Source organism: Aulostomus chinensis, chromosome 5 (genome assembly GCF_037954235.1).
Source record: "Aulostomus chinensis isolate RoL2024-O1b breed Wild chromosome 5, RoL_Achi_v1.0, whole genome shotgun sequence".
NCBI classification, from domain to species: Eukaryota; Metazoa; Chordata; class Actinopteri; order Syngnathiformes; family Aulostomidae; genus Aulostomus; species Aulostomus chinensis.
In genome coordinates this window covers 9,228,127-9,250,437 of record NC_141324.1, presented here as the reverse complement: position 1 = coordinate 9,250,437, position 22,311 = coordinate 9,228,127, and the positions used below count along the sequence as shown (strand labels likewise).

The following is a 22,311-nucleotide window of genomic DNA, read 5'->3' as shown; positions in this document are numbered from 1 at the left end:
TGGCTCCCCACTGCTGCTTTGTCTTCCAAAGATGCACGTTTCAATCAAAATAAAAGGAAAATGAGTGTGTGAGAATGGGATGTAGGCCACACACTTGAGTCTGTGGGTGTGTTTGTGTACGCCGCCCTACAAGTCGGCAAAGGCATTTTGATGCACTGCACCAAATTTGGAACAAAAGACCTTATAGCCCAGACCACATCACTATCTTCCCACCTGCACTCCCCTCCCCGAAAGACTGAAAAACAGCACATCAAGACCACAGCGCGCACGCGCACACACACACTCACACACACACACACGCACCCCCTCCCCTCTCACACACACACACACACACACACAGTGCTCTCACTGTTCCACCATAAACTCTCAATCACTGGTACGTTTCACAGCAATAAATTTCATTTATGAGGAGAAAATGGTTATCATCTATAATGGTTATTTGAGAAGATTATGGAAATGTTAATTTATACATATGTGTACATATATGTGTATATACATATATGTATGTATGTATATATATGTGTGTATACATATATGTATGTATATATATACACATATGTGTGTGTGTGTGTGTATATATATATATATATATATATATATATATATATATATATATATATATATATATATATATATATATATATACACACACACACACACACACATATATGTGTGTGTGTATGCATATTGCATATGTGCGCGTCCATGTGGAGCGCGTGCCGGATCCTGCTTTCCTTCAGACAAGAACTTTCGGCCATTTTTTTTTCGGGTGTTTGTTGTTTTTCTCGGCTGCTCTCAGGTCGACGGCTCCCGGTGCCTCCGGTGCACACACAGCCAGTTCGGAGAAGAGAGAAACGATCTCAGATCAGTGTCTATTTCGGTGTCATGCATCCACCCCCCCACCCCCAACCTCTCGCGCAGCTCGGTGCGCGCCGGCCTCGCGATAGTCTCGCCGACCAGAATCAAAGCTCCGCTCGCGAGCTGGATGCTGACAGGCGCGCGGTGGTGCGGTCATCATGCAAAGGTTACACCGTCTCCGTCTCCGCGAGGATCTGAAGAAGCCGCTCCTCCGCGGGACTCGCGCGGATAACAACATGCGAGGCGTGTAGCGCCCCGACCCGCGCGAACCCCCGATCCCCGCCGGCTCGGCTTCAGCAGGTGTGACACGATGGACGCAAGTTTGGGATTTCCGCGAACGGCAGAGTGCAGGCTGGCTCCTCTCGGCGGTAAAGTGGCTTCATGAGTATCCAAAGTAACAGTGGAAGTGGTGGTGGAAGTTTGGAGGCGACGCCATCTTGGTCGCAGCACTCCTCGTCCCCAACGATTTCTCAACAGCACATAACGGCGACCGCGAAGAGCAAGGAAGGTACATCAGCTCGCCCGGTGCACCGACGAGTCCCGCTGCCCTCCGGGTCTCTGTTAGCGGGGGACATTTCAGCCACGTCGAGCTCGTAGGAGTGAAGATGGATGTCGAGGCGGCTGATGCCGTGAATTGGAAGCCAAACGTCAGCTGTCAGTCGAGTTGACGGCAGCCCGAGCAGCAGCGAGCTATCGCGTCCGCACAAAGGCGCTGCTAGCTTGTTGTTGTTTACGTAACTGCCAGGTTCCAGTTGCACTCGTTGTGTGTCAGCGGCAGCTCCGTTTGCGCTGTTTTTGCACCAGTTAGCATCGCTCGTCACCCGCCGACAGCCTGTGACGTTAGCGGGGTGTCGAACATCCACTGAGGCATCGCGGCGCTGCTGCTGCGGCTGCTGCCGGGACCTCGGGGCCCTACGCGGCTGGGCTGCCTCTGGAGGGACGCTCGGGGTCCGCGGTGTTGTCATCATGCTGGCCTGAGAGTTAGACGACGATGAGCGGATGTTAAATGTCCAGGCTGAGCAGACGCGGTAGAACCGTGCTGCTACAGCGCTGCTCTCAGAATTGTTTACCGTCAGCATGATAAGAGCCATATGACGGCTGGCATTTCTAAATATATTCGACATAATTCATAGATGAATTCTTTCCCAAATCCCTTGTTCCTCTGTCCTTAGATAACCTCCCCAGAGCCCCGTGGGGCTGCGGATCGTAGCGGAGAGGCTCTCATAACGGCCATTACGCCTTTTAGGACTCGTCCCTGTGCCAGGAGCCATGTACAGATGACAGCTCGGAAACGTCACACACACACACACAGCTCTCCCTGAACAGCTAGAGTGTGTGTGTGTGTGGGGGGGGGGGGGGGGGTACATGGTGCTTCAGATCTGAAGCTGTGAGGTTCCTAGTGATCTCATGTTGGGGGCTTCTGCAGGGTTTTGAAGTAAAGTTATCATTTAAAAAGTTTGATTGTTGATGCTGGCACGTTTGGAAGCTCCAAGTCTGTTTCTGGGTGAAGCAGAAGAGAAACAGGAAGTCCCCGTGGCTCAGGTGTGGGTCACGTGTGCAGGGATGTCTCACCAGCAGTGTTGTTTGTACGTTTCAAAGGGTTTAAACCTCTAAATTTCACGTCCGTTCTGCTAACATGAGTATAACTGCAAATACCAGCAGGCTCCAAAAACAAATGTCACAGCAGCCTGGTTAGGTGGCCGTGCGGTCACTTGGTGAAGGTGTCTGGGTGTTGTAGTCCTCCTGCTCCGTGACCCTGGCAGCAGGCCTGCCGCCAGTACCACCAGCTAACATTACTGAGGGGTTTGAGTCCATGCAGTTGTCAGCTGTGAATCGTAGTGGATGTTTCGCCGGGTGCTTCTGCAGGCTGCTGACATTAATCTGACCGGCCTCACTCGCCGCAGCACCGGTGTTACAGTCAGCCTTGTCTCTATCGCTCCTTGACAAGCGTAACCTTCTGTGGTGTAATCACACTCTCATGGTGTGTTGCCTTCATGACACTGGACAGTCTTTCGACTTGTCGTCACCATGGTGTGTCAGGGGCCCATATTTGGTTTGACAGAAGTAGGAACTGTCGCTGGGGTTTGGTCTTTGTCAGTGAAGGTGCAGTTTGGTACCGAGGCCGAACCTGCACCTCCATCTCAACTGGTGCAGTGCTTGAGAAGCCACAGTTGCGTATCTGTTCATGAGATAATGCATGAAGGTTTCAGTGCTGACATGCTCAGCCTCGACCCGCCCCAACAACACCGTCTCCCATCTTAGCATCTTTTAAAGAGACACCTTCTATCCAGTTGAGGCGATTCCATGTTTCTACTTTTAGCCTCAAATCACTTACACACCCCCCCCCCCGTGTTCGTGTAGCGTCCCCTCCTGGTCATGTGGTCACAGGATCCATTTGTCACTAGTGAAGCTAACGCTGGTCTGCTGCTATCTGTGTCTCAGGCCCCATGGAGGAGCTGCACAGTCTGGACCCCAGGAGACAGGAGCTGCTGGAGGCCAGGTTCACCGGAGCTGTCAGTGGCAACACAGGAGGCAGCACCGGGAGCATGAGTGGCGGCGCTAAGGTAACGGCGGTGCTGCAACACAAACAAAGAGTGTGTGTAGATAGACCTAGCGAGACACGGACCTTGTACCGCCGCTGAATTTGATGATGAGGAAATTATTCTGCTGAAGAAACAAAGCTGTGCTGGGCTGTAGCGGAGAGTTCAGCAGCACCGTCTCACAGTGGGACGCAGGTGAAGATGGCGGCGAATCGACGCCAGCTTCTAATGACGCCTTTCACTTCCCATCAACAATGAGATTCACGACCTCATGAACATCCAAACCAGCAGAGTTTTGTTGGCCTAGACGCGTCTGGAGCGAGTCGTAATTAATCCATAAAGACCTTGAATTTGAAATGACGTTTAGAAAATCACATCATAACTGAACATTTAATCCGGGGATCATGTTCTCCGCTACCGGAGCGGAGGAGAGCTCCCCTCTCTAACGGTCATCTCAGCCGTTTGTGTCAAGCAAAGATGATGAACCTGAACGTCTCAGACGGAAGATCCTGCATGCTGCTGTGTCAGCGAGGCTCCAGGTTCTTTAAGGGATCACCTGGAGGTGTTATGGCGTGGAAGGAGGCCAAAAGACACGCCTAAGAACTGGATTCCTATCAGACGTGGCAGCAGGCTTGGTTTCACTGCATGTTACCTCACTCCAACGCGCTGAAGTCCCAGGGTTTACAGTAACGGCTCATTGGTAGCTGTTAGCAATGCTTCCTTAAGTGTTGGCTAACGGTAATTAATGTGTCAAGAAGTCAGGGAGCCCTGCTGCTTCGAGGGCAGCGCCAGATTTGAGGCCGCCGGGTGGAACTCAGCAGCTTCACGCGAACATCAGGCAGAATAAGCACAGTGAGAGTTCACTTCCAAAGCGTAGCAGGTTAATTGTGCTTGTGTGTAATCACGTGTGTAGGGTCTGGCCAACGAGTCGTCCAACCACAGCTATGGGAGTCTGGGCTCGTCCAGCGACAAGGAGTCCGAGGTAAAACACTCACACACACACGAATCGCCCTTCGAGCGTTTGATTAGTTCCCTCCAAATGCTGGCACCGTCAGAGTTGGTTCTATAGCCTGGCTTGTTTCTAGCTTCCACTCGTCTCTCTGTCTCTCCCACTACCTCCACCTCTCCCTCGCTTCTCTTCCTAGAACTCTGATTTGAAAAGAGGGAGCTCCCCTGCCTACTCAGTATGTACTCTCTCTTTCCTGCTGAACACCACCACTGGAGCTTTGTTAGCTAAAACACAGGGGACTCACGCCTTTTGTTTTGTTTTTTTCCCCTCTCCTTTTCTATCCCGTATTGATTTACAGACCCCAGAGAAGAAGCACTCGGAGAGCTCCAGAGGGAGGAAGAGGAAAGCTGACACCTATTCAGAGAGCAGTCAAGGTAGGAAGCATCGGGGCTATTTAAGCGTGTGTGTGTGTGTGTGTGTGTGTGTGTCACAGTCAGCATATAACGTTTTGTTACATTTTGCATGCAGGGAAGACGTCCACGCGTGGGCCCAAGATCAGCGACTACTTCGACGTGAGTATGACGGTGAAACTCACAAGTGCTGTTGTCAACGAGAATCTCATGTCTGGGATTTTGTCTGTGTGAAGTTCCAGGGTGGGAACGGCTCCAGTCCTGTTCGAGGCCTCCCGTCAGCTCGCCGCTCACCCCAGAACTCCCACTCGGCCCCAGGCTCCATCGTAAGTGTCCGGCCGCTGGACGTCTGTCACCTGGATCAGCTGGAGGTGAATGTGGGTGTCTGTTAGAACGAGGTCTAACTCCACCTGTGTGTCTATAGATCCGGCAGAACAGCTCCTCCCCCACCAGTCTGTGTTTTGGGGAACACAATCTCAAAGCCTCCTCCAGCAAATGTGTGCAGGTAGGATTACTCACAGGAAACCCACTCCTCTGGCGTACAGATGGCTGCAGTATCTATGGATCTCTATTAATACTCCTCTGGCTGTCTTAGACTGAGTTAACGGGACTGAAACTGGCTGCTCTGGAGAGCAACAAGAGCCTGGACCTGGAAAAGAAAGAGGGGCGGATAGACGACCTTCTCAGGGTAGGTCCATGTCTATCAGGAGTGCGTGCTGGGATGCGCTAGGAATGTGTGTTATGAAACCAAATGTCTCCTCTCTCTTTCCTCCACAGGCTAACTGTGACCTGCGGAGACAGATTGATGAGCAGCAGAAACTCCTGGAGAAGTACAAGGAGCGGCTCAACAAGTGCATCACCATGAGCAAGAAGCTGCTCATAGAGAAGGTTCCCGTCTTCACACTCTTGCTTCTTCTCCCAGGAGAAACTGTACCCTAGAAGATGTGGAGTGTTTCAGTTGTGTCCTCGCAGGACACGCAGGACTCCTCGGTGCCGTGGCCCTGCTGTGGCCCGCTGAGGCGCCTCCTGCAGGGCTGGTGATCCTCTCCACCAGCCGGCGGGAGTTTTAGGCCTCCGCAGAGGTGCTGAGTCTTAGTGGGATCAGTTGATGCTACAGTTACTGACAGAGGGGGTGAACCTCTGGAGTGCTCGGGACCAGATTTACTCGTTTTAGTGTTAGAAAGGAGTATTTGGATTTGCATGAGGAGCAATTGGTCAGCGCTGGTGGAGGTGGTACTTTTGACCTGATTGCATATGTATTTATGGAAAATACCCCTGCAGGGTCCAAAAAATAGTATAGTGTTTTGATGACAAGTGCAGTGTGATTACTGAGGTGGCTTTTTAACGCTGTAGAGAAATGTCAAGATCAGTGGCCCTCACAGCTCCTCTTAAGTGCTGGGTTGTCGTCAACTGGACTGGTTCAGTTTCCTTGAAGACTTGGACTCAGCACTCGAGAGAAACTATGACCTGAATGACAGAGTCTTCACCGACACGTCATAGGTGCTGCTCCCAGGAGGCACCGTGTGGAGGACGGTCTTCACGAGCTGATCCTCCCCTTGTCTTTTCCCCAAAGTGAGGTTCTAAACATCATGATAGAAAACACTAGTTAAACGCTCCAAAAACCCATTTAAGGCAGGCGCTGGACCAGACGATGACGGGACAGCTTAACAACGGGAGTGTGAAGAGCACCAGACTTGAAACGCCACTTGTGGATGCACCAATGAGTGGCACATGAAGGGAGCCAAAGTATGCAGACCTTTCAGGGTTTTAAAATCTTATAAAGAGGCCGTAAATGAAAGGGCAAATAATAATTTAGTCTCTGAAGTTCCTGCATGCACATCTCCATGCACACCTGTCTGAGTCCCAGTCTCCAGGGTGGATCTGGTCCCTGTACACAACCTGCAGCTGCCATGTAGACACAACAGCCTGCTGTTGTTTACAGGTGAATTAAGGAAGTTAAACACAGTCACCGGTGGCAGCCCGGCTCTAACTAATCACAGTTGTGGGTTATCAACACGTGAATCCGTCAGTCTCAGCTCTCAACATGCACTTACAAACGAATGTTCCAAATGGCTGTCCTCTGTGGTTGCTGCCTCTTCAGTCTGCGCTGCCATCATGTGTTCTGAGTGTGAAGCTCCCGGTTAGATGGTTAGCGTGATTACGAGTATCGAGCTGGAGCTGTGGGATTCTCTCACCATCATCAGGGGCTCTGCTGTTGGTAGAGCCTTTCATGTCTCTCCACCTCACAGCAGTTCCTTAGCGAATCTGGGCTTTAGTTTGTTGACTGATAGAAAGAAGCGCTGGGACCCAGGTAGAGGGATGAGGTGAATCCAGCAGTGGGACATGGTCTTTGACCTCGTCTGCTGCTAGTTCAACACACTGCTCATCACCTCTGTCTGTCTGCTTTGATGCTCAGAGCACCCAGGAGAAGCAGTCCTGCCGCGAGAAGAGCATGCAGGACCGTCTCCGCCTCGGCCACTTCACCACCGTCCGACACGGCGCGTCCTACACAGAGCAGTGGACAGACGGATACGCATTCCAGAACCTGATCAAGTGAGAGAGGCGTCTGTGTGATAAAGTTCATTACTGTTGCAGCGTGAGGAGAAATGAACGTGACAGACCGACCTTTTCCTTCCTGCACGACTGCACGCAGGCAGCAGGAGGGCATCAACCAGCAGAGGGAGGACATCGAGCGACAGAGGAAGCTGCTGGCCAAGAGGAAGCCTCCGAACCCGGCCTCTCCCTCCCTCTCTGTGGCCTCCACCTCCGAGCCCAAGCAGAGAAAAACCAAGGTGGTCAATGGCAACGACTCGGACCCCTTCCTGAAGCCCTCCTTACCCCAGCTGTGAGTACGCTGACAGAGACACACCCTGACGGTGACTGAGCATGCGGAGGCTGTCCAATCAGACGCATCCTATCAGATCTTCCTGGTCTCATCTCCAGTCTTACATCAGTCACAAAGAATAAATCGTGTGGGTTTCATTGTATTTGCCTGCAGACTGACCCTGGCTGAGTACCACGAGCAGGAGGAAATCTTCAAGCTCCGCCTCGGACATCTGAAGAAGGTCAGTAGCTCAAAACCTGCTCATGTGATCATATTCAGCCCGTGATGTGGTCAGATGGATGAAAGTCCGCCCTGAACACAGAAATGCACCGATGCTCATGGCTTCACCTTCTAAATATCGGTCAGGAATTATTTCGTCACAAAGATGAACGTTACTTTCCGATCATGTGGTGACTTTGCAGGAGGAGGCTGAAATCCAAGCGGAGCTGGAGCGGTTGGAGCGAGTGAGGAACCTTCATATCAGAGAGCTGAAGAGGATCAATAACGAGGACAGCTCAGCGTAAGGCTGCTGATTAGGAAACATCTCCAGTAGGGTTACTGGAACCCTCCAGCAGTACTCGAGTTGTCCTTCCTCTCCAGAGCCAGACGATGGAGAGGAAGATGGAGCCTTACTGTACCCTTTGCTGCACGAGGGAGCTGACATCCTCAGACACTAGCTGAATGCTAGTTTGCGTAGCATAACAAAAGACGGTAGTTGGGAAGTCATAGCATACCTCGGTGAAAAGTTATCAAAAGCACATTTCTCCAAAACGCTCCATCCCCGCACTAATCAAGCGAGAGTGGTGTAAAACGCTCACTCCATCCTCTCAGACCACGAGAGGATGAGGAGGATCCAGCACCCTGAAACCTGAGCTTTGATGACTTTTGACTGTGTTGGGCTAACACTTCCCATCCACTTCATTGTGCTAAGCTAACTAGCGGGTTGTGGTACTCAGCTGTCACGGACGAGAGAAGCGAATCTATCTTCCTCTTTGTCTCTGGGGAGGATTGACTGAGTGCATTTCCTAAAAAGTCGGCTTGTTCCTTTTCAGGCTGTGGGAGGGATGAATCATGTTAATCAAATGTTGGTGTAGGAGCTGAATAAGAAGTTCGTGGCAGTAGCACAGCAGTTGTTAGACAGGGTCGAAGGAATGTGTTGATGTGGGAATCCAGTGGGGCCTGAATGGCAGCTCAAGGTCACAGGTGATGACGACTCTTACCTGGTAACACCTCTGTTGCTCCTGCGCAGGTTCAAAGACCACCCTACGCTGAACGAACGGTACCTGCTGCTGCACCTGCTGGGCAGAGGCGGCTTCAGCGAAGTCTATAAGGTAACGTCGCGATGGCAGCACGCTGGCGCTCTCTCTCTCTATCCTGAAGCCTGTTCACGTGCGAGTGTGTTGTCTTTGTCACATGCAGGCTTTTGACCTGTTTGAGCAGCGCTACGCCGCCGTGAAAATCCACCAGCTCAACAAGAACTGGCGAGAGGAGAAAAAAGAGAACTACCACAAGTATGTCTACACACTCTCAGACACACACACACACACACACACAGTCACACACACACATTTCTCAAGTTGGAAACAAACACACACGCCACATTAACATCTGCTTCCTTCCAGGCATGCATGCAGGGAGTACCGGATACACAAGCAGCTGGACCATCCCAGAATAGTCAAGCTGTACGACTATTTCTCCCTGGACACCGACACGTGAGTCACCTCCGACCTCTGCCAGGTCAATAGGTCCTGAGGTTGTTTGTGTCATACGGCGCTGAGTTTATCAGTGTTTCTACGTGAGTCAGATTTCAGCCCTCATGAGGCCGGTAGATCTGCCTGAGGGCTGCAGGTCGGAGGGCGGCGCCGCCTAGACAAACATCCCAGTGTGTGTTATCAGAGTGAGAAAGAGCAAATGTAAGAACAATATATCAAAGTGTGTGACTCCAGACTCGGGTGTGAGATGCCACTAAATACACACTGCCACTCTAAGAACTCTGGTTCTGAGGACTGGAGAACATCAGGGAGCTTTGAGTGACGTGTTCTCCATCTGTTGTCTGTGTTCCGTGTCCTGTCAGGTTCTGTACGGTGCTGGAGTTCTGCGAGGGCAACGACCTGGACTTCTACCTGAAGCAAAACAAGCTGATGACAGAGAAGGAGGCGCGCTCCATCGTCATGCAGATAGTCAGCGCCCTGCGCTACCTCAACGAGATCAAACCTCCCATCATCCACTACGACCTCAAACCAGGTCAGTGCAGCCCTGGAGGAGACATGAACCCAACAACAGGAACACAAGTAACAACCTTTTTATGAAACAAAGTGCTGTACAGGCAGGACAGGTAAGCAAAAACAAGAACAATAATGTGATAGGGAACAGTCTACGCATAGCTTGTTCCACAGCTGGAACAAGGAACAGCTGGAACAATCCAGGATTGGCCCCTCCCACTATTACAACTGTCCATTCTAAAAAGACAGAAATGTCAACGACGCATTCACCATCAGTGAATTGTAGAAAACCCACCATGATAAATTAAAAACCACATCTTGGTCTTTGGGGTCAGATCAACAGCATAAATACATGTTGGACTTTTGGACCTTGAAGGCCTCGTGTTGCCTCCACTGACGTAGGAATCACTGACCACCCCTGACCCTGAACTCAGAGGTTGAGTCACATGTTACATCTAAACGAGATGCGCGTTCACGCTGTTTTACTGGGGGTAACCAGGAGTTATTTGTGTGTTCGCACAGCAGCAGGAGCACAGTAGAACGTTACCGGCCCCCTTGACCTTTGACCTCATGTGAGGCTCCAGCTTCTAAATGCACAGCTGTAATGGCAGAAAACGAGCTTCCCACCACTGAGCGTTACTCCTGCATTTACCAAAATATTTGCTTTGTAATGTTTTGACTGCTTGTCACAGCCATGTGGCGAATTAAGATGAATTAATTTCTAAAACGGGATCATCAATTAGATTCATTTTCAAGTTGATTGACAGCCATTGTCATTTTGCCATTTGACAAAACCTTTCGGTTGTTCATCCCAGAGGAAGCCCGCTATCTTTCAGCTCTGGATGAATGGCAGGTGGTATCAGCTGATATCTCCTGTCATGAGCTGGACAGACCAAACCGATGGACTGATGGTCAGTTGTCATGATCATGTCATGTGACCCCCGCTCGGCTGTGAACCTGGGTCTCCCTGTCTGCCCGGTGAACAGGTAACATCTTATTGGTGGATGGAACTGCATGTGGAGAAATCAAGATCACCGACTTCGGCCTGTCGAAGATCATGGATGACGACAACTATGGGGTGGATGGGATGGACCTGACCTCACAGGGAGCCGGCACCTACTGGTAAAGTCTCAGCACCCCTCTACACACACACACACACACACACACACACCGCAGGTTTAGCACACACCATTTGTGTATTACTGTATGACTTGAGTGGCACGTGTGTGTGTGTTCCAGGTACCTCCCTCCTGAGTGTTTCGTGGTGGGGAAGGAGCCGCCCAAGATTTCCAACAAGGTGGATGTCTGGTCTGTGGGCGTGATCTTCTTCCAGTGCCTCTACGGCCGCAAGGTAAAGCCCCGCCCCCACACCTGGCAGGACCCAATGAAGAGTCAATGATTGAGGAAGGTCATAATTCTCTCGGACAGATAAAAATATTTTTAGAATCCTGGAAAGGGTGGGATGATGTACTGGGAACCATTAGTTCTCCGTTGAGATGAGGGTTGATTCTGCTGCTGCTCTTGTTGGTAAAAGTACAACCACAAAATACTGAGAGAGAAGAACGAAGCAGGAAACGTCCTTTACTAACGATGACAGGAATTCTGACCTGGAGTTCTGCTCGTCTGTTGTGCTCCTGTGATGAAGGAAGATTCTCTCTCTCTCTCTCTCTCTCTCTCTCTCTCTCTCTCTCTCTCTCTCTCTCTCTCTCTCTCTCTCTCTCTCTCTCTCTCTCTCTCTCTCTCTCTCTCTCTCTCTCTCTCTCTCTCTCTCTCTCTCTCTATCTATCTATCTATCAGTATCAATCAGCTTGCACCTCACTGGGAGGATGGAGGTCTCCTCCTCCTCCTCCTCCTTCAGTAGAGTGATGGAGGACTGACCTCTACAGGAGTGATAGTGGAGGGCGTTGTGCTCCCAAATGACTAAAATCTCTGCGACCAGCTGATGCCGACCATGATTTGGTGAAACGTCATCATGTGATCATTGTGGTATAATATTCAGAGGTCAAGCGTGATTGAAACTACGAAAACATTTGTGCAGTTCTGCTTTTCAAATGACACAGTTCTCATTCTACATTTTGGTTATGATCCAGGATTTATTTTTTAAAATATTCCATCCAACTTATAAGAGGGAAAAGTCACGTTTTACTCAATAATGGTGGTGAAGTCGGTCTTCAGTGCGACTCCAAGCAGCACAGAAACCATCAGAGCTCTGCTTGTGTTTCGTCAGCCGTTCGGTCACAACCAGTCCCAGCAGGACATTCTCCAGGAGAACACCATCCTCAAAGCTACCGAGGTCCAGTTCCCCGCTAAGCCCCAGGCCAGCACCGAGGCCAAGGTAGCATGCACACACGCACGCGCTCAGTAATGTTTCCATGAAGCCTGACAGAGGTAACAGTGAATTCCTATTCTGCTGTGCAGGCGTTCATCCGCCGCTGCCTGGCCTACCGGAAGGAGGACCGCTTCGACGTTCACCAGCTGTGCTCCGACTCGTACCTCCTCCCTCACATGAGACGCTCCAACTCGTCCGGCTCGCTGCAGCCCTCCGTCTCGTCTCTCCCCACCTACTGACTGGCAAGACGCTCTGGCCAATCCTGAGGCAGGCTTTTTGATGGATGTGGATCTAAGTTTTCGTACCTGAGACATTGATGGATGGATCCTCTGGCGCTGAGCAGAATGAAACGGACACCAGAGAGACGAGTGAACCCCTGAGCTGGACTGACGGGGGTTGGCACTCGTGGGTGTGTTCACGGACTACAGGTATTTGTCCAAGCCCACCTCTGCTCTGCACCAGAACGCGCCTCACCAGGAAGCCCGGCGGGTTTGTTGCCTCTGATGACGGCAGCGTTCATCAGAGGGCAACAGCTGTGGTAAAGTCAGCTGATGAGGCGGAAAGTGTTGAATTCCCGTGTCGTCCCTCTGCTCTCATCATGGACTGGTTCATGGGACGTTCTAACCTGGATGGGACTTGACAAAAAAAAACAAAAATCCAGATAAAAATTCTGGGGTCAGTTTGCACTTCCAGTCCAGATCAGATTCATCTGGCGTCAAGTACAAGTGGGTTGGTTTAGACGTCAGCAGCTCAGGTACTGCTGGGGGTCTGAGTCTTAACCCACCTCTGCTGATCAGATACAAGGAGTGTTCACGCGCCACGTCGTCCTCCTGCCTGAAGCGAGCCGGACCGAGCTGACTCGGCCGTACCGCACGCAAACACTCCACGATTGTTTCCAGGGACTCAAGTCTAGAAAACATTTCAGACGTTCCCCACCATCAATAACGAGGCTTCCCTGCGTCTCTCTTCCTGTCCCCCCGACGGCTGTCCTCAGTTCGCTGCTATAAATGTTGCTTTTAGTTGGTATTGTGACTGGTTTTCCACCCCTCACACACACACACACACACACACACACACACACACCTCCAGCGTGTGAAGAGGAATGCTGCAGGGCCCTGAAATGGTCCTGCACCAACATCATTGTCCCTTTTTGTTTACTTTCATGTCAGGTGCAGCAGATGTGGAGCAAAGTCCCTGTGTGCTGTGTGGTGTGTTCCCACCTGTAGAAGTGGGCACGCTCCAGGTCAGCTGTGTGTGTGTGCGCGTGTGTGTCCGTGTGCGCGTGTGTGTCCGTGTGCGCGCGCGCGCGTGTGTGTGTTGCAGTGTAATTCACTGCAGCTAGAAATCAAGTGGATTTATCAAAAATGTCGTCATCCTGTAAATAAAACACTCACCTGTATATTGTCGGAACATTGAAGCCTTTTAGAAAACAGGCAACCTGGGTAGACGCCGTGGCAGGGAAGACGAAGGTTGTTGGGTGATAAGTCAGATATGTGTGTGTGAGTGTGTGTGTGTGTGTGAGTGTGTGTGTGTGTGTGTGTGTTAACCTGCTTTAAGAAGAAGTCTTAATTGTCAGTGTGAAAGCTGTTGGACAGCAGGCGAACTGGGCTGCAGGCAGCAGCTCCTCGGCTCCTCGCTGCTGCTGCATCAAAGCAAACAATTAAGTGCAATGAAACTGTTTTGATCAGGTGTAATCCACCGGGATGCAGTGGTGCATAAAACAAACACGCCCCCTCTTGTCCAGTTCTGCTTCCCTCGCTTCTACTCGGCAACAGTAGAAAACAGGTGCTAGCATGAAGTGCAACCTTGTGTTCATGGCGTGTAGACCGATGTAAGTGCAGCCATTAGTAAGCTACATGTCACACCATATTAGCGGTGGGGGGTGCAGTGCTAGACCATGTCCTTCATATGCAATAAAGATTGCCTTACAAGTCTTATTTCCTGTGGCGTGACCTGTGTTTCTTCACCAAACACCAAACTTAGCGTAGTTACACTCGCTCCAACTACAGGTCAGCGATAGACTGAGGGTTACGTGTGTAACCACGGTTCTATGAATCTGGGATGACCGCCAGAGGCGGTGCTTCCAGCACCTGGATGACTGCTACCAACAGGGTCACAAGGAACACTCGATCGCCCTTTGAATGTTCTGAGTGGCTTGCTAAAGTGGCTGTGGCAAGCAGATTTTGCGTGGCACATCGACCCTGTAAAGTCTTGCAAATGTGTAAGTTGATAGCCATGATGCAGCAGCACAGATATGCAAGCACAAGATACTGCAGGGGGACTCCCCGTAGGACTGCCGTGATGTAGCTGTCCCCTGAGTCCAGTGGCCCTGGACAGGAAGGGGGGCCACTGGCAGTGTAAGCATAACTGATAGCCTCCACGAACTGTCATTGCCTGGATAAAGTATGGCCCTCGTGTCCTGTGTGACAGACAAACAGTGAGTCTGACTGCTGGAATCCAGCGGTACTTTGGACACCAAGTCCTCAGTGCTCAGACTGGACACAGCAGGCTATCACTCTGCCCCTGCTTAGCCTCCTGAGGTAGGAGTTGGAAGGCTGCCAGACTGAGTGGTTGGTTTACATAAGCCAAGGGGATGATTTTAGGCAGAAAAGAAGGGTTAGGCCATAAGGTTACACCCATCCCATCAGGACCCACTGCAGGCAGTCTTGGCTGACAGACAGCATGCAACTCATTCACCCGGTTAGCTAACAGAAAAGCTGTTTTCAGGGACAGCCATTTAAGTTCTGTCCCACCAAGAGGTTTGAATGGGGGCTGAGATATTGCCCTCAGTACCAGGGCCAAGTCCCATGAGGGTACTGGCCTCTGTTGAGGGGGCCTCAGTCGCTTAACGCCTCTAAGGAAGCGGAGTGGGATCCCACTGTCACGCCAGGCAGCCTGTTATGCATCGTGGATGTTGCTGCTATGTATGCTTTGATGGTAGAAGCTGCAAGACCCCCATCAAAGCATGACTGCAAAAAGCTAAGGATAACCAGTACTGGGCAACTAGTTGGTTCCTGGTAATGTAATTGGCACCATGTCTTGAAAAGCTTCCACCTGTTGGTGTGGAGGGTGCTACAGATGGGCCGCACCACTGTGGGGTCACATGCCCTTAACAATGGTTTGGGCTCTTCAATGGCCACACCCACAGTTGCAACCGCACTGGGTTCGGGTGCCAGATTCAGCCTCCCAGCTGAGAAAGGAGGTGTGTCCGTACGGGGAGGCCCCAGGGTTCTGTGTCCAGCAGCCTGAACATTACTGGGAGCCACACCCTCCCCGGGAGCTGCCAGTAGGACCCGGTGACCATCCCTGAGGATCCCCTCTAAAGTTGGTGCAGATAATGATTTGAGGCCTCCAGACGTCTACAGGCTGGTGGCAAGTCAAAGCACCACCTAGTGGTTACAGGAGGTAAAACCGATGAACATTTGATTTACATGAAAAATGAGTGTCCTCACCGGATGTACAGATTTAAATGTTCTCTAGTGCCACCTAGTGGACACATGAACTGAGCACTGAGCACCAGTGCAGCATTCAGGGGCTCCTCCATGTGGAATCCAGCTATGATCAGGCTTCACTCAGCTGACACCAATGTGCAACAGCCCGTTCATGACTGCTTGTGGCTGAATTAGCACCCAGGCACCGGAGTAGGAGGGGCCAAGCAGGTTCCAGATAAAAGGCAACTATTGACTGCATTTGCTGACCTCATTTTCCTGAGAGTCTGTGTGGTGGCCTGCAGAAGCATCCGGCACTCTCCTGCCACCAGATGTCTTCCATGAAAACGCCATCTTACGTGTATGAGATGCAAATAAATTACAAGACACTATTTAAATATGTAAAATTAATTTGGCTTTATTGCTTGCACTGTGCACCAAAGATGTCCTTACAGTGACATCTGGTGGCTGTACTGCTTTGCTGCAACTCTGCCAACCATTTTGACTTCAGCCATACCAGAAGGTACCTGAACCCGGGTGTCACCTGACAGCAAACACACACACACGCACACACACACACAACCACACACACGACTCAGTAGCTCCTGGATGTTTCTGTCCCCTCTGACTGGGAGAGTCTGATATACTGGGGTACAAACTAAAAAGGACACTAATCATTCAAAACACAAAAGGTGGTGCAAAATAATGCAGCTTCACTGGTAGGACACGAAATGATTAATGCATGTTAATCAAACTAATTATTGGTCTGGGGTCAACTAACAAACGAGGGTTGGTTAGAACCAAACTGTGGGCTGAATCTGCAGGAGGAGCTTTACTTCATTCATGTAGGATTCATCATTTAAGTACTTCAGTAAGTCGGTGTATCTTCCAGCCACATTCATTTAATAAAAGTAGGGTGAAACAGAGTAAAGGAGGAAACCCAGACAGGACAGCTGGATGCACACCAGCCTCCTCGCTAGAGGCTCAGCCAGCTGCAGGGCTCGCCACGTGCCACAGCTGGCGCTCCCTCGGCCAAATAAATAGAAAAAACAGACAGATTCGGGGGCAGGATTGTGTTTTGGTATGACGGTAGGTGGATTATTGGTTCCCAGGTTACGACGATGTGGGGGTTGCTTCTGTGGGCGCCGGCACTTCCGTGGTGTTCGTGGAGGCGGGATCTGTGGGGGCTGTGACGTTGTCAACAGACTCGGTCGCTGGCGCCGCTGAGACAGTGACAGAGGCCAGAGGGGTGGGGTTGGTGGTGGTGGGCAGGATGGGGGCCACGCCCTGAGGCAAGAGAGGAGGCAGCTGGGAGGGCAGCATGGTGGTCAGCGGGGGAAACTGGCCGAGACCTGGTAGGTTCAGGGGAGGGAGAGCAGTCAGAGGTGGGACGCCTGCAGAAAGAGAGAGGGCAAGAGCGAGAGAGTGAGTGAGCGAGAGAACGAGAGAGAGAGAACCCAACACATTTGAGCTCAACTTCAGAGACAAACCAGCATCAGGCTCATTCCCTGCTGTGATCATCAGAGCCACATCACAGTGAAGCCCTCCTGCTAGGCCTCAATCACACCGTCTCCTGATGCTGAACACCAGCATGTCAACAGGACAGAGCACGAGGGACCAGATTTCCTCAGGATCTCCGACACCCCAGCATCAAATGAGTGAACTCAGGCCTCTCCTCTCCTTGTTGCCACTCCAGATGTTTCAAACAGCAGCTGGCATCTGCACCAACCAGCCGCTCCTCAGCCTGTCACCTTCGACACGTGTAGAGGATTCAGCAGACTCACACACATCGTGTTGGGGTCGCTGAGGTCAACAAGCAGTACAAAAATGCACCTGAAGACGTGTCCACCGCTTCCTATCTGTCACACACGTCCATATGCAAAAGCATTCTGGGACATTGTTTTGTCCTTCAAACGCTTCTGTCTCAGGAGGTTGGACTTTCATTCCTTAAAAGGAAGTATTTTCTTTATGGGGGGAGTTCTATGAACATTTCTGACTGGCTCAGTAGTCGCCGCATCAGTTTCAGCCTCCATGCTTAAACACCAACTAACTGTTAACTGTTGCTCTGCTCCACATCGTGCACGAGTGGACGCGTTGACCGAATCTTCCTGAGTAGAAACACAGCAGACGACGAGCTGCAGGAACATGAGCTTGTCAGGCCCCCCTCCTGGCACCAGGGAGGGGGAGGTCCGTACCTGTGGGTCCTGCTGCCGGTAGGGTGCTGGTGCCTGCTAGTGACATGGCACTGAGGTCTGGGAGAGGCAGCTTGAGGTTGGGGAGATTAGGCAGCGGCGGTAGGCCGGCCGGGAGGGGCATCAAACCTGCGAGCAGACACAAGAGGACATGTTCACTCACCCAGGCCTGAAGATTGTTATGTGCTACTATGGACAGAGAGTGGTTATGATAGGTGAAGCCATGACAAAGCACTCCTCGGGTTTCCACACTGAGTGAGGCAACGCCCTCAGAAATGCAGGCGGATGGAGCCGCCGGGCCGTGTTTGAGCAGCAGGATGACAGACATTCTGATCAACGCTGAGAAGAATCTCACCTGGTAGCGTGGTGGCGGGGTTGAAGCTGGCGGCGGCAGGGTTGAGTGGAGTGAGGGGGCTGAGGGAGGGGCTGGCAGCAGAGGGGAGCAGAGGAACGGTGGGCAGACCTGTTGGGGAGGAGGAGCAGATGACATGTTAGCGAGCAGGACAGGTATGAGAATGAGCCGAGAGTGTGGAGGGAACAGACCCGTCTGCAGCTCACTGGGCATGGTGGGCGGGGCGGTGCTGATTGACAGGCTGGATAATGACTCTTCTAGGCCAGAGGGGAGAACCGGTGCTGTCAGGGGAGGGGTCACTGCTGACAGCTGGACCTGGGGGAGTTGAGAGGAACAGTTCATCTAAAATGTCTAACCAAGACAGAAGCAAATTTGTCCTTGCCGCATTCCAACATTCAAAAGGTTTCTGCTGGTTTGGGACGTGGTGTGCAGACCTCAGTGAAGCCGTCCTTCAGGGGGCTGATGGGCTCACTGGGAGAGCTTCCAGGGAAGCTGATCTTCTTCCCCTCCTCAAAAGGCCGGGTGGGGATCCTGTGGAGGTATCCGTAGCCGATCCCACATCCCAGGCTGTGACGGGCGAAACACACAGGAGGTCAGGCTGATACACGGCCAGAGATTCAACACGCGGACGACACGTCAACCAACAACTGAGTGGCGCAGCAGAGCTTCCACCGCCTCCGTGAATAATATTGATGGGAGAGCCCCAACCAATCAGAGCCAGAGCTGAGAACCCGCATCTACTGCAGGGTCGTCAGACCTGAGGTGAAAGGCCGATGTTGGGAACGGAGCTTCACTGCAGCTGGAACCCCCAAAAACGAGGAGGAGCACAGCTCAGGAACGAGTGTTCACCACGTTCATTCCATCATCTGACGCCTCTGAAACACACCGACGCTACCAGGAGCACATTTCACATCGCAGTCTGGAAGAAGACCGAAGTGGTGGCTCCAAGGTGTCTCATTCATCGTTCAACTGTTTCAGCTGCAGTTCGCCATGTTTGAAACTGCTGCATCTTAAGTCTTCATCAGGGAGTGAAGCACAAAGTCAGGATTCTAAAAGTCGCCTCTCCTGTGAAACCCAGCGCTCACTGAGTGATTCTGGGCTGTCAGAGGACACAAACCCAAGCCTGGTGTTCCTGCCGTGAAGGTGGTCGTGGTTATGATGTTGCAACGTGACTCGTGTCACGTGACTGCTGCAACGACTCATCAGCTGACAGACTTAGCACATGGAATGATGCAGCTTGGACACGCGTGTGTGCTAGCAGCAACGTTCCTGACTACACGAGCCTCTGGGTTTCCTCACCTCCATCATACGTACTTTATCTATTCCTCCTCTTTTGTCTAGCGTCTTTGCCACTACAGCAGCTTTCTGTTTATCATCACCGAGGCAACCAGACACAAGCGTGATGAGGATGATGATGCACATTGACTTCGTAGCCTCTGATTCAGGTGGTGTCTCCTGCTCTGTGTGAACCTGAATTCATCTGAAGGGAAGCGCACCTACCTGCCCTCCCCTCCCCAGGCACTGTTGGGCGTGATGACCACCTCCCTGCAGTTGTCGGTGTCTGTGTTGTAGACGTAGAGCTTCAGGCCCTTCCCCTCATGGCTCTCTATGAGAGAGAAGAGGTCCTCGGACTGTGGAGCGAGTCACACAGAGAGGAGACAGTCATCATCAGGCGGTACACCACACGCCGCGCCGGACCAAAGTGCTGATCAATCACCTCGTTCATGACAGTATCAGCACCAATGATGTAATCAGTGTGCGGCCGCAAGCCAGCAAGGGCTGCAGGGGAGTTGGGCTCCACCTCCTGTTTCAGAGAAAGAAACGCATCACACACGTCCTCACAGTCGGAGCGCCGGCACAGTGGATTAGCCGTTACTCACCAGAACATGCCAAACATTCTCATTGGCTCCCTCAAAGCTGCAGAAACGGATGGAGACACCCAGCAGGCCTTGACCGCCCCACAGGTTGCTGGGCGTGACCGTGGACTCGCGCAGCTCCAGGGTCTTTGAGGAGTAAACCAGCATCTTCACCGGCTTCTCCACACTGGCTTTCAGCAGGTCCTTCAAGGTGTCGTTGTCCTTGTTCTGGGAGGAAGATGAAGACGAGCAGAGGGAGGAAGAGCTTAACAACCCTCAGCCAATCACGTACAGCTGGCCGGCCCGTGACACGGACACACAGAGCCGTGGACCCGAGCCACCAACCCTGAGGTAGATGGACCGCCTGGTCCACCTCCTGAGCCTGGGTTGGTTTCCAGTACTCACCAACAGGTGGTTGGTGCTCATGGACCTGCCCCCCTGCATCCCTGCTGTGTGACTCATGAGTGCAGGAAGAGCAGCCACATTTATTTAGCATTTTTAAGGTCTCTTCTCTTGCAGTCCCTTATCGTTCGTTTTTAGCTGAAAGCGTTTGAGAATAACTGAGCATACGGCGAGGAGGAGGATTACATGGACGACGACCTCGACTCCTTAAAAACTGATGGTCCTGGGCAGTTTTGATTTAATTCTGTTGCTGTTGTTAGCCATCAGTCTCCGTTAGCTTCAAGCTAAATATACGTAGGTGGCTCTCTCTGCATTCCAGGGTCACAAAAGGCAATGCAGGAGCCAACAAATAAGATCTCTGGGAGCTCAGGACACATAATGAGAACATAATGAGAACACTTTTCATGCAAGCATCCTGTCCAACAAACAGCGAGCGGGTGTTACTGACCTCTTCACTTACCAGTCTGGTGTTATTGATGGAGACGATGAAGTCGAAGAACGGCTCCAGTCCTGCTCGATGGCCAGGTGAGTTCTCCTGAACCTGCGTGACAGTGAGAGGTAACCTGAGCTGGACGGAGGAACTCCTCCACCTTTAATGCTAATTGGGAGTTCAAACCAGTAGAACCTGAAGGGGCCAACACACCGGAAATGTACGTCTTCAGCCTCCTTCCAATACCAAACTACCATTTGTGACGTGAATTCCACAACATTACAGTATCATCTGACGTACATTCAACCTGCTTGGTAGATCGCCACCGTCCATTTACTCTCCTGCTAGCCACTACTTTATATGTCACGTAGAGGTAACCCGCTGTATTTCACTATATTCCTATTCAGCTACTACTTCGAACGTTCGTCGAGGATAGTTAGCTTCAGCCGCCCTCACGTCGCCAGGCAGGCAGCGTCACTTCGACCCAAAGGTTACCGAGAGATGTTGGATACTGATCATGTTTGAGGAACCAGCTCGGCAGGTGTCAGTCAGGGCAGTTAACATTGCGCAGCTCAGCTAGCCACTCTGATGCTTCTGCAGAAGCCATGTCCCTTCTTCACCAGCATGCTAGACCCGAAGCTACGACCAGAGGCACCCGGTGACACCGCCACCGACTCGGGGAACACAGCAGCTGGGTTCCGGTATCGTCAGGCACAGGCCCGACTTGCCATCCCTTCCTCTCCTCAGTGCTCAGAGCTAAGGAGTCCTGCGCCCCTCAACCGAAGCTAAGCTAAAGGCTAACAGCTAGCTAACAGCAGGCTGCGTTTGCTGAAACCTCACCCGGAGGACGTGGTACCCCTCGGAGCCTCCTCCCGGTATCTCCACACTCTGCGAGCCTCCCATGGTTTCCTTGTTTTAAGGCTTAGGGTTTTTTAATGGCGGGTTGTTTTCCGAGGGGCGACGTGATACCTGAATGCTTGTATACACCGGGTACACGTCGTCAAATGACTAGCTGTCTGTTGCGCATGCGCCGTTACGTGGCAGGAAATAACGCCCTCTGCGCTTCCAGTGTGCGCGAGCGTGAGGGACACCGCTCAGGGATGGCGCTTGGAGTTCCTCAAAAACCAGGTTGGAGTTCGATTCCAGTCAGTTTCCAGGTTCTTGTTGTCGTCTGTCTGCTGGTAGATACTCGCTGATCACCAGTGTGTAGGAGCAACGATGAAACCTTTCGTATTTTATTGGTTGTTTTGTATTTGGAGGGTTTAAAAAAAACAACACACATTACAGCACAACCTCCTGCAGCTTCTGTTCGAGCGACTGGCATTTTGGACCACCTGCTGCCAGTCTGTGTGGCCCCCAGGCCCCCAGGACCAACGATGCCGTGGTCTGAGTCGCTGCAGTGAATCGGAGCAAACATGTGTGACTCAGAGAGACACAGAGTTTACAACCTGGCTGGGAATCGAAAGCAGAGTCGTCGTTTTCATGTTTTGAATAAAATAATAAAAGGGAGGTGAGATTT

General features: G+C 51.7%; 2 protein-coding genes across 7 annotated transcripts; one reads left to right on the top strand and one right to left on the bottom strand.

Moving 5' to 3' along the window:
* The first annotated feature begins 802 nt into the window (after window positions 1-802).
* LOC147261111 (serine/threonine-protein kinase tousled-like 1-B) lies at window positions 803-14,069 on the top strand. 4 transcript variants are annotated; one of them, XM_086202993.1, is made up of 22 exons: window positions 803-1,366; window positions 3,301-3,422; window positions 4,312-4,380; window positions 4,544-4,582; window positions 4,706-4,781; window positions 4,876-4,919; window positions 4,994-5,083; window positions 5,182-5,262; window positions 5,353-5,445; window positions 5,535-5,645; window positions 7,174-7,310; window positions 7,411-7,602; window positions 7,756-7,822; window positions 8,004-8,101; window positions 8,831-8,912; window positions 9,001-9,092; window positions 9,204-9,293; window positions 9,656-9,825; window positions 10,790-10,925; window positions 11,043-11,154; window positions 12,031-12,138; window positions 12,222-14,069. In XM_086202993.1, the coding sequence occupies exons 1-22, from the start codon at window positions 1,240-1,242 to the stop codon at window positions 12,369-12,371; spliced, it is 2,286 nt and encodes a 761-aa protein (XP_086059119.1). In that variant the 5' UTR covers window positions 803-1,239; the 3' UTR covers window positions 12,372-14,069. The 4 variants fall into 4 exon arrangements, with proteins under 4 accessions (XP_086059119.1, XP_086059122.1, XP_086059120.1 ...); XM_086202996.1 differs by having other exon boundaries at window positions 805-1,158; XM_086202995.1 differs by having other exon boundaries at window positions 806-1,226.
* Window positions 14,070-15,980: 1,911 nt separating this feature from the next.
* LOC147261110 (Golgi reassembly-stacking protein 2-like) lies at window positions 15,981-21,820 on the bottom strand. 3 transcript variants are annotated; one of them, XM_086202992.1, is made up of 10 exons: window positions 21,633-21,820; window positions 20,811-20,903; window positions 19,985-20,188; window positions 19,822-19,908; window positions 19,605-19,735; window positions 18,539-18,671; window positions 18,311-18,419; window positions 18,108-18,215; window positions 17,756-17,881; window positions 15,981-16,954 (listed from the first exon to the last, which is right to left on the bottom strand). In XM_086202992.1, exons 1-10 carry the CDS (start codon window positions 21,693-21,695, stop codon window positions 16,674-16,676), a joined length of 1,335 nt encoding a protein of 444 aa, XP_086059118.1. In that variant the 5' UTR covers window positions 21,696-21,820; the 3' UTR covers window positions 15,981-16,673. The 3 variants fall into 3 exon arrangements, with proteins under 3 accessions (XP_086059118.1, XP_086059116.1, XP_086059117.1); XM_086202990.1 differs by having other exon boundaries at window positions 15,983-16,954; window positions 18,296-18,419; window positions 21,633-21,818; XM_086202991.1 differs by having other exon boundaries at window positions 15,986-16,954; window positions 18,296-18,419; window positions 20,823-20,903; window positions 21,633-21,818.
* Between the last annotated feature and the right edge of the window lie 491 nt (window positions 21,821-22,311).

What these genes read in the sequence shown, in the direction of transcription:
- LOC147261111 (XM_086202993.1), top strand. Translation starts at nt 1,240, where the DNA reads ATGAGTATCCAAAGTAACAGTGGAAGTGGTGGTGGAAGTTTGGAGGCG. An exon ending in ACTCGGCCCCAGGCTCCATC is followed by an intron (nt 5,084 to 5,181) that starts GTAAGTGTCCGG and finishes GTGTGTCTATAG; the next exon opens with ATCCGGCAGAACAGCTCCTC. An exon ending in GGATAGACGACCTTCTCAGG is followed by an intron (nt 5,446 to 5,534) that starts GTAGGTCCATGT and finishes TTTCCTCCACAG; the next exon opens with GCTAACTGTGACCTGCGGAG.
- LOC147261110 (XM_086202990.1), bottom strand. Translation starts at nt 21,695, where the DNA reads ATGGGAGGCTCGCAGAGTGTGGAGATACCGGGAGGAGGCTCCGAGGGG. An exon ending in AGAATGTTTGGCATGTTCTG is followed by an intron (nt 19,909 to 19,984) that starts GTGAGTAACGGC and finishes TCTCTGAAACAG; the next exon opens with GAGGTGGAGCCCAACTCCCC. An exon ending in TGAAGGACGGCTTCACTGAG is followed by an intron (nt 18,420 to 18,538) that starts GTCTGCACACCA and finishes CAACTCCCCCAG; the next exon opens with GTCCAGCTGTCAGCAGTGAC.